Raw genomic sequence first — 11,441 nt, 5'->3', positions numbered from 1 at the left:
TTATATTATATGCGTCGTCATACACCGCCGCCGCGCGCGATACGATTTATAATGGATATATAATGTCGTTGTGCCTATAATGACGAATAATATAATTATTATTACAGTCGCTGATGTATATCCTTTTGGATTTCCGTTATTTTTTTTCACGCGCGTTCTTCCTCTTCTCGGCCGATTCCCACTCACCGCCTGGTATACTCAAAAACGTGATATACAGGGTGATTCACCAAGCACGATCATCCCCGTCAATCGTTTTAAAACCAATATTTATTTCAAATTCTTGCAGGAATTTTTCGTTCTACTTGTGAAATGGATGCGAACTTTTGATTTTCAAATAAAAACCTCCTTTTTACAGTAGGTCAATTATTTAGCTACTAAACAATTTTACTAAAAATGTTGTATAGTGTTAAAATCGACAAAATAAAAATTCAAACGAGTATAAATGTTGAGTTGGTCCTTATTAAAACGCTTGTTATACTAAACCGCTAAGGTATAAAAGACCATAGAAATGTTTTAACAATAATAATATAGACCAGATGTTGTATCGAATCTGTACAGGACCTTTTTTTTTTTTTTGTAAATTATAAACATTAATCACTAGGTAATATTTTCAAATCACCATACACTTTATGTATTCCAAACTTAGCGCACAAAGTTAAATAGCTCAAAAACTAATATTTTGATACTTCAAGATTTTTAGAAAAACTATATCCACTAAATAATTTAAAGTAAAAAGTGGGGGTTCTCATTAATTCTCAAGTACCCAGGCAATTACAAATACCCTAACAATTTGAAATTATGGTCTTTACAGGTGATGTTTAAAAATCAGATTTTAAATATAACTGCGTTATCGAAGAAGAAAAAGGGGTGAGCGTGCTCGACGAATCACCCTGTATATGTGGCAACAAGTGTATAGTCGTATACATCGTTATAATAATATGTGTATACGATATTTACACTATAATATATAGGCGTGCGAAATAGTGCTGCGCTGCCGGGGGGCAGGAAGGGGGGATCGGAAAACCGAGTGCGCTGCTATAATATACAATAATATGACCGAGACCGATGTCACCTATATATAGCCGGGTCCACACACGGACGCGCGTTATTAGTATTAAACGCGTTTTCATAATTTGTCGGGTGCACGCGACTCCGACGAAACCGAATTTTACATATATAATAAAAAACAGGTAGTCTGTTGCGGGTCGTTATAAATAATAATATTGTTATATGATGTACGCTTTTTTGTTTTCGGGATAAGAAAAAAAAAAAAAAACTAAAAAAAAAAATCCCCTTCGCCGATCGTCATTGCCGCCCGACAACTGCACCGCCGCCGCCGTCGTCGCTGCAACCCCGCCGCCTGCTGCACCCGTCCACGGGCGCAACACGTTCCCGCCGTCGTCGTCGTCGTCGCCGTCACCGTCGTCTCGTGTGATCGTCATCGCCGCCGGCGAAACCGACTCGCCAGCAAGAACATTTTAATAATAAACATTATAATATATTATATTATCATCTCTACACACGCGCATAATATTAATATTATAATATTATAGTATAATACGTAAACGGCTCGCGTTCGGTCTCTTCTCCTTCGCGTCTTCTTCTCCTTTTTCTCTCCGTCTAGCCGCAATCCTTCTCCGTATCCTCCGTCTTCTCACTTTTTTTTTTTTTACACAGCGACTCCGTCTCTCGCTCTCTCTCTCTCTCTCTCTCTCTGTGTGTGTCTCACACACGCTCGTTCTCTCGTCGTCTCGCGTACTCACACACATATATATATATATACCTTTACACGTCGTTCGACTGCACTCCGGGCTGCATCTTTGGGTCGGGGAGGGGGCGGACGGCCGTGGCCTCAGCATCCGAAGGTGTGTGTGCGCGCGCCGCGCGCGCGTTCCTGTTCACCGCCGCCGCCGTCGTCGTCGTCCGGGCGTAGTCACCGGGGGCGCGCTCGCGCACAGTACACAGCCGGCGGACGGGCGGCCGACGCAGAGTGGCTATGGACACCGCGGACGGGGTAGTGGCCGGTGCAGCTGAATATGCCGTCACCGTCGCGCTGTCGCTGCTGCTGTTCGTCGTGCTCCTGGTGCTGGCGGCCGCGTCGGCGCGCGGCCGCGGGCTCCGGACCGCCACCGCCGCGGCCACGGGGGCCGCCCGCACCGCCGCGCTGGACGGCCCGACGGCGTACCCGGTCATCGGGACGCTGTACGTCATGGACGGGCACAGGGACAATCCGTTCCGCCGGTTCACCGAACTGGCCCACCGGTACGGGCCCGTTTACGCCATGACCATGGGCACGACGCCGTGCGTGGTCGTCAACGATTACCCGTCCATCAAGGAAGTGCTCATCACCAACGGTTCCAAGTTTGGCGGCCGGCCCGACTTTTCCCGGTACAACGTGCTGTTCGCCGGAGACCGCAACAACTGTGAGTATAATATATTATCTATAATGCATGCCGGTGAAAAGTCCTATACTTTAATCGACCTGCGGTACGCGGAAAGCTCGTGGGTGGTAAAATTTCCTTTTAAATAAAGCATAAAATATGTATACATTTATCGATAAGCAAAAACTGTGTACAAGTGGTAAGCGTGGCTTTTCAAATCGGTGGTTTCAAACGCGCGTCTTGATTCGTCTAAGAGCATAGCAAAAGTAAAATCGAAAAAAATTTTTTGTAAATCTCATTTGAATCATCAAAAAAAAAAAAAATAATAAAATTTAAAAAAACTCAATCTTTATCTGCGGATTGCAATTTGATGACCGCCTCCTAATGTATAGTATGTACGTTATGTACGCATTGATTATAAATGTTTATGTAAACAGTAAAACTTCCGTTAACGCTCAACTCTATGTAACGGTCATTTTTTTTTTTTTGATCCCGTTAAGTGTTATAGGAAAAATAATTAATACCACTGTATAGTGGACACTCTAAATAACGGTCAAATTATAAGATACAATAATAGAAAATATGTTCATATCAACTCATTAATCACTAGAGATAAGAGGAAGAGGTATGCAATGAAGAAACCGAGGAAGCTGCAGAAGAAAGTAAAGAACCTGCAGTGTGTGCAATATATGAAATTATTCAGAGGTTGTTGATCAAATAAAACAATTGGCATTTTTTACTCTTCAAAAAAGTGACAGACGATTTTAATTTATTAAAAACAGCAGGAATTCATTTCGAAAAAAAAATTGTTCAGAAAATAAAAATGTAAAACAAACTAATATTACTTAATATTTTTAATTTTATGATACGTTTATTATATACGAGTACAAAACTTTTAAATTTTAAATTGTACATACAAGTAAATAACCCTTGTCTTATTTGGAAGTTTTACTGTTTATTATTATTATTTTCGCTATTTTTTTTCCTTTTTTTTTTTATACAAGTTTTCTTGGTTTGCTCTATAGTCTATAATATAATATTATTATATAATTATATAAAAATATTATTCTCGAAAACGATTTTATGGACGAGAATTTCCCGGAACAAAATCGTTATAAGTTAAAACTAAATATAAATTATTTATTTTAATAATATTTAAACTGACAAATAATTAACACTTTTTGAAGAAAATATATTTACTTACTTATTCTTAAATAATATAATTAAATTATATTAACAACAAAACAATGTAATTGAATAGAAGTATAATCATTAATCACTTAAAATGTCTTATTTTAAGTTGTTGATATAGACGTTATGCATCTAAATCTAAAAAGTAATTAAAAATTTAAATGTTTGAATACTTTGATCACTTATTTTTTATACATTTTAAATTATTATGCTCTAGCAATTTATAATAGTTACCTTAATACTATTACAAATAAAAATAGCTTGTACATTTTAAAATTACAATAATTTTACACTTAAATAGTATAACAATATACATCGTATAATAATATATATATAATATTTTATTTAATGTGTCTATATTACATGTATAAAATATTCGTCATTAAGTTTTTCGATTTTTATGATATAATAAAACTGAATTATCTCTATTGTCTATGAGTATAGGTAATAAATAATAATTCTAGTATAATATTTATTTCACTTGACAAGCGATTTGGATTTTAATTCGGACTTAAACGATGAATACATGATAGTTTTTTTATATTATGATGTTATTTTTCTTATTTAGTCACTTTTTCAATGTATTGTCAATTGTTTCATATACTAAAAACGAGTATTACAAAAATTTTAAGTTGTATACAATAGCTCTATAACCATGGGCGTCCCCAGCCATTTTTCTAGGGGGCGGGGGCAAAAATTTTTTTTATCTGAATACACAGGTAGACCTATTTTTAGAAGCTTATTTCTTATTGGGAATTTTGCCAATTGCTGTGGAAAAAATATTATTTCAGTCTCCAGAGGGGGGAAAGTACCCCGTCTTGCCCTCCTCCCCCCTTGGGGACGCCCATGTCTATAACCTATGTATATATATAGATTATAAATCTCATCTAATTGATACTAAGAGAAGAAGTAAATGAAATCTTCATTAAATGATCGAAATTTTCAATTGTCAATTCTTTTTTTGAATTCGTAGCATAAGTGAATTTGTAAGACCGTTTTATTATAAGCACTAAGCAAGTACTCTATTTTGAAACTGCGTGCCGTTGCTGGTCAGAATAGTAGTCTTTTCAAATTTTCCGATTTACTATCGTACTCGTAACTCGGTATCTCTAAAACAATAACACACTATGCATATCACTGATGATAATTATTACACACCAATAAGGTTCACCACTCAATGAACAAAATAAGTAAATATCCAAAATACAGAATTTGTGATCAAGTCATACTTTATCTTATGCGCCTACCGCAATAGAAAATCTAGAGTGTTCCATCACTATTGTTAAATCCTAATCGAGTGTGAATAGTTTCAATGACGTATTCATATTTATTTTTAGTTTTACTTTGTTTAATTTTGAAACTGTTTATGTAAGTAATATGGGTATCCCACTCATCACTGCGTAAAGTAAACATTGTGAATTATGAAATATTTGTTTTTTACAGTTATATAATACTTTAAAAAAATCCCAACACATCAACATTTATAATTACTTATTAGTTGTCTAAAATATTTTACGGTTATTAATAATACGATATATAATAATTATGAATCAACTAAACACAATATTGTAAGCGTTTTTTTAAATAGGTACGATATTGACGTAAATATGCTCAATATGCAATATATTACTTTCATTATATAGGTATGGGTGCCAATTTAATTGCTAATCAAATTACTGGTTAAAATCAAAATAAGGATTTATCATACTATTATTTTCTTTACATGAAATTCAACACTATTTGGAAGTTTAATTGGGTTCAAATAATTTTAGACAGAGGGCAATACACTGTATTGAATATCAGTTATAAAGTTATTGAACTTTGCACTCTGGTGAATTTCGATTTACGAAATAATAGATACGAAATATTAATATTGTACTTAAAGTATTATATAGGCACTTAAGCCACTTATTTTATTTTCAATCGAAGTTTATTGCTAATATTACACTGTGCCATTTATCTTTTTAATATAATCATGGAATATTTATTGTTTCATTGTCATAAAAATTATACTTCTCAATCTTATTATAATCGTGGTATTTAAATATAATTAATAATTGCAGCTAATTGCGATATAGAACCATACATTTAGTTACATATAAATTACATTTCCTATACATAGGTACGAATTACATAAAGTACACTTTTTCATTTGTTCAATTAAGTTGTCATTTGTTACGAATTTTTGCATTTTTTTGTCTAGAAAATATTTGTATATATAGAAGCATTAGAAGTCCAGAGACCTAAGGACCAAATAATTACTCTAAAAATTACTCACCAATCTTTTTTTCTTCATAATTATATACTATTTTAAAATTTAAACAAAATTGTAATTCAAATAAGACACATTAGAAGAACATTATCAACTTACATTTTTTTATTAAAATATGAAAATTTGCTTTAAAACACTTTCGTAATATTTTATTGTAATATTTTTTCACGATGACGTCTATTAGTGATTAAAGGTATTAAAAGTTTTAAAATTAGGTATTTCTAATAGGTATATAATTTAAGTTAATTACTAAGGCTTGCGATGTATATATATAATTAAGAGTGACTTTTTTATAATATTTTATTATCTCTAATTAATTATCACTAGTATAATTAGGTAACAGTATAACATATTTGTAATGATTAATAAGTATATAATAATAAATGACTAATGAGCATTATCATTTCAACAGTATATAGGTATACATATGTATACATATCACTACTCATAAATAGAAATACATTTTTAAAATTTGTAACTTAGCTGATAATGTTTAGGTTTCGATTAAAGGAATCCGATAGATGATTACTGGTAGTGACCTAATGGAAAAATCACAATTTCCCAGCTGAATTTAAATGATAGAAAAGTTTCCAAAAATCATTAGTCAATAATAGGTGTATTCAATCGTGTTACATTAAGGGGTTTGAGTATAGGCAAAAATGATACATTGAAGTCGTACCTAAAATATTAGAAACGTCAACATGGCATGCTTATGTTTATGAGGTATAATAGCTAAATTATTTTTATGTTTACAATTATATAGTTAAATAAAAATAATTCTTTTTTCACCTATATTTTATACAAGATTTTTTAAACCTAAACATTCTCATGAAATATAACAATAAGTTGTTCAGTTCTTATTATTACAATTGCTTTACTAAACAGGGAAATCAAAAATTATGTTTCAAGTATTTTCATCAGACATCAGTAATGTTTTGGCGATAGCATAGAAGTTATTGTTTATTGTTTAGCTCAGCTCTCATTGCCCTCTCCTTTTTTAAGTCCGTGGTCTATTAGAATTCATCTTCAATATAATTATGAAGTTGTATGTATTATAATACTATATATAATAAATATGAATATTATTAACTCAAACAAAATCTCTTATTTAGTCTTAAAAAACTAAAAAATAATTATTTAATTGAAAAATATTAATAATAATATATAATAAATATACATAATTATTTATAATAATTATTCAACAACTAGGTTTGTTATAATAGCCATCAAAAAGTCACTTTAAAGTGATTCTAATTATTCGCAGGAGTTACAAAACAATTCTGATTTCTTTGATTATTGAATCAATATTTTAAAGCATCAGTAACCTTTTAAAATACTAATGAGTAATGGATCATAATACGTATGTCACTGTGCAATTTTGGTTATTAGTTGAAATAACACTGTTATCATATTATATTATGATATAAAATCTAATACTCACTATAACAATCATTGCAGCAATAATATTACGTATATTACGTTATATAGTATCGATTAAGTATATGTCATTATAATTATTTTCTAAAGTACTAATTATATATGATACTGTATTATCTGCATGTAATTAAGGTTCAAATATTTTTATTTATGCATTTTGTAAAAACAATATTAAGATGAACAAACAAATACAATACCAAGACACAAACAATACTTAAGAATTCTTGTAACTTGTAATCATTCATCTATTATCTACCTGAAAAAACAAAATCGATCCATAAATAAAATATGTATAGTAGTCAAAATCGTATTATAAAAATATTTTTACTATCAAACTTCGTTATAATCTTAACACGGGATATTAGGATATTGTATACCTATTTATTATAAGCTCTGTAGGCATTCAAAAAATTATAATAAGTTAGCTATACATTTATTTTGTATTTTGTAATTTGTAATAAATAGGATTTTTTTTAAAATTTTATTATTCTAAACAAATATTCGTTACAGTACAGTACACCTATTCAATCAACAGATTGAAATCCATTGAATAAAAATATTTTTAAGCGTGATCTATTAGAAAGTATAATAGTCCAGTTTATTAAATGAACCATGTACTCACTCACTGTACACGCTATATAGGTAAATTTGCTACAATTCTACAACGTCGATATCATATTATATACACTGGTATATAATAATACAGTGCGCATCTAGGTATGCATCAGATTGATTATTTGCGATGTAATTATTCGAAATCGCTAACCTAAAATAAAATAAATTACGAACGAATAATACAAACGAACATCAATTGGACAATTAAAAATAAGAATAAAAACTATTGATTTGTGTCGAAATTCAATTTGAAATACGAAAACCGGAAATTATATATTATTGCACATCCCCACAACATGCCGCTCTTAAAATTTCCTCCATCACATTCGGTCCGGCACCAGTTCGTAGCCATTACTAAACGGTACCTTTCTTTCGTGACCACAGAATATTATAGGTATATTATAGACAATCGATATTATACTAACGTCGATATGTTTTTGTTTTGATTTTCTTCAGCTCTGGCGCTATGCGACTGGTCGTGGCTTCAAGAGACTAGACGGAAGATAGCTCGAATGTACTGTTCCCCCAAAGTGTGCTCGTCCAACTACGGTCTGCTGGACTCCATCGCGTCCGACGAGCTGGACGTGTTCTTGAAATCGTTGGCCGCAGTCACCGACCGCGGTGCCGAGCGCGAGGTACAGGTGAAACAGCCGCTGCTGATGGCCTGCGCCAACATGTTCGTCCGGTTCATGTGTTCGACGCAGTTCGAGTACGGCGACCCCGAGTTTCAAACCATGGTCCGGACGTTTGACGAGATATTCTGGGACATCAACCAAGGTTACGCGGTGGACTTCTTGCCGTGGCTGAGGCCGTTCTACGCGGGCCACATGCGAAAGCTATCCACTTGGTCGGCGCACATCAGACGGTACATGATGGACAAGGTCGTGTCGCACAGGAGCAGTTACGCGACGGCTGTGGCCGCTGCGATGGACGGCGGTGGATACGACGAAAACGACGAACAAGAACCGGCAGACTTCACCGACGCTCTTCTCATGAGCCTGCGCAAAGATCCCAGACTAAGCATGGACCACGTGCTGTTCGAGCTCGAAGACTTCATCGGCGGTCATTCGGCCGTCGGCAACATGGTCATGCTAGCCCTGTCCATGGTCGCCACCAGGCCGCACGTGGCCCAAGCGATCCGAGACGAGGCCGAACGAGTGACCGGCGGACAACGTCTGGTCCGTCTGTACGACAAGCCGGACATGCCGTACACCGAGGCCACTCTGTTCGAGACTTTACGAGTCGTTTCTTCGCCCATCGTTCCACACGTGGCGACCGAGGACACTACGATTAAAGGTGAGGAAAACGATATAATATATAACAGGGTTTCGAACGATTCAAAGTCTCTATACAGTCTCTCTAAACCCTATACCTAACTCACGATTGTACTAATCTAAAACGACACACTGTTTTTTAATAAAAAGACCAGATACATGACCATAATTCATTTTATTATTAAAAACTTATGAGTATACACCTACCTATAATTTATACTTTTTTTACGTTCATTTAGGTTTCAAAATACCAAAAGGAACGTGCATTATACTTAATAATTACGAAATCAACACCAGCCCGGCTTACTGGGACGACCCGGAAGTATTCGATCCCAATCGTTTCATACACCGCAAGTCTGGTGAAAAGCCATGCATCCGGAAACCGGAATACTTTCTGCCGTTCAGCACCGGTAAAAGGACGTGCATTGGACAGCAATTAGTTTCCGGGTTCGGGTTTGTACTTCTCGCCGGTGTTCTGCAGAAGTACGAGGTAACGGCCACTGCTCAAATGGCAATACCCGAGGCGCGTCTTGCTCTACCGCCCGACACTTACCCGTTAATATTGAAACCGCTCGACGGATCTCCATAGAATCGGATGTCGAATATAAATATTAAATTGTTATGCAATCACGTTCACATCAGACTAATACGACAATCATTATCGTTGTATATTAAATTAGATAACTATTGTACATATCCATAAAAACATTTATATAGGTATCGAATCCCAAGACTGTTTGATTTACAATTTATTCGTATGTAAGAACATATAACAATAATTTTAATCGCGTCGACATTTGATTAAACATAGTATTATTGATATGTATACATTTTTATTTTATTTTTTAATAGACTGAAACACAGCACTGTTTGAGACAAATTTAATATCAGTCCAAAAAGTTTTTGTACCAATATAATATATAAGATATAATTATAAGTATTTAATATCAAACAAAATTTGATATAAAATTAAAATTTGAATATATATTTTTTAATTGAATATAAATATTTTTTTTTTTTTTTGCCAAATTGTATTATTATTTATACATAATATTATATTTGTTGAATTTCGATTTATATTTATATCATATGTATTTTTTTAATTGCTTAACGCATTTAGTTATTTTATATTTAAGAATTTAAGATTGTATTTCCTACGAGGAAAAATGGTACTGTACAAATAAAAACAAAAAAATATTATTAATAACAGTTATATACTTATAATTTTAGTATTTCCATATTCTATTTAAGTCGTTTTCTGTCGTGTATTATAAACTTTTAACAAAAATATTATAAACCTATACATAACTTCAAAAACATGAATACATAGAATTACGATCAAGGCCGTATTTATAAGGATTTCGCTCCCCCACGAAACAAATTCATGGCACTTATTTTCAATACATTTTTTCAATATCATAGATTCATATTACAGTGGTAGCTAAATTTTCATTTCACCGAAGGCCATAAACTAATTAATTTTAAATTCTGAGCAGAACGATAAATGTATTGATTTTAGTATTTTACAATGATTTGTGTGTTTTGTTGGTATACGCAATTACGATAAGTAGTCGAAAAGATTTAATTTTCAACCAGATGGATAGTTTTGTATAGAAAATTGGTTTTAGTTAATACTTTTGGGAGATTAAAGATTAAAATTAAAATTTACAATATTTTTTAAAATATTTCAAAAAACAAAATAAAAATTTAGGAGTATCGAGAAGTTTTACGCAACAAAATTTTCGATCAAATTGATTTGGTAATTTGGAAATTAACTACCATACATTTTTTAAATGATATAATATTTTAATTTAACTAAATGAATAATTAAATAGTTAGACATTTTCTATAAAAGAAAATTCTACCAGAAATTAATTTTTCATAAGCATTTAAAGTTCAAATTGTTATGAAATGTGTCAAAATCGCGAAAATTTGAAAGTAATTTTGTAGTTAAAAATTCATAAGATTTTTTATTTATATCTAAGGTTAAAAAGTTCAACACTAAGTTTTCTATAAATTTTCCTTCAAATAACTATAGAGAAAACTCGAAGAGTCATTAAAGGAAAAATGGTATGAACGTCTGAATTTAAAATTTTTACGAAATCGAGGTAACCAGATAACGATTTATATTTAAATGATTTTAAATATTTGTTATTGCTCAAAAAGTATAAGTCATAGGTAGATACTTTAAAGTTTCACCCGCGTTATTTAGATTGGCATTATTTTTACTTAATTTATTTTCAAAACATTTCGTTTATTTAAGACTATTTA

General features: G+C 32.7%; 1 protein-coding gene across 1 annotated transcript; it reads left to right on the top strand.

Annotated features, from left to right (window-relative positions):
* The first annotated feature begins 1,117 nt into the window (after window positions 1-1,117).
* On the top strand, window positions 1,118-10,359 carry LOC114126502 (cytochrome P450 307a1). Its single transcript, XM_027990456.2, has 3 exons — window positions 1,118-2,423; window positions 8,353-9,192; window positions 9,410-10,359. The coding sequence occupies exons 1-3, from the start codon at window positions 1,997-1,999 to the stop codon at window positions 9,757-9,759; spliced, it is 1,617 nt and encodes a 538-aa protein (XP_027846257.2). The 5' UTR covers window positions 1,118-1,996; the 3' UTR covers window positions 9,760-10,359.
* The last annotated feature ends 1,082 nt before the right edge of the window (window positions 10,360-11,441 follow it).

This window comes from Aphis gossypii, chromosome 1 (genome assembly GCF_020184175.1).
Source record: "Aphis gossypii isolate Hap1 chromosome 1, ASM2018417v2, whole genome shotgun sequence".
Lineage (NCBI taxonomy): Eukaryota > Metazoa > Arthropoda > Insecta > Hemiptera > Aphididae > Aphis > Aphis gossypii.
This window is presented reverse-complemented; position numbering and strand designations above follow the sequence as displayed.

Excerpts from the sequence above, each read along its gene's own strand:
- LOC114126502 (XM_027990456.2), top strand. The coding sequence starts at position 1,997 with ATGGACACCGCGGACGGGGTAGTGGCCGGTGCAGCTGAATATGCCGTC. Across the intron at positions 2,424-8,352 it reads CGCCGGAGACCGCAACAACT|CTCTGGCGCTATGCGACTGG; the intron begins GTGAGTATAATA and ends GATTTTCTTCAG. Across the intron at positions 9,193-9,409 it reads CGAGGACACTACGATTAAAG|GTTTCAAAATACCAAAAGGA; the intron begins GTGAGGAAAACG and ends ACGTTCATTTAG.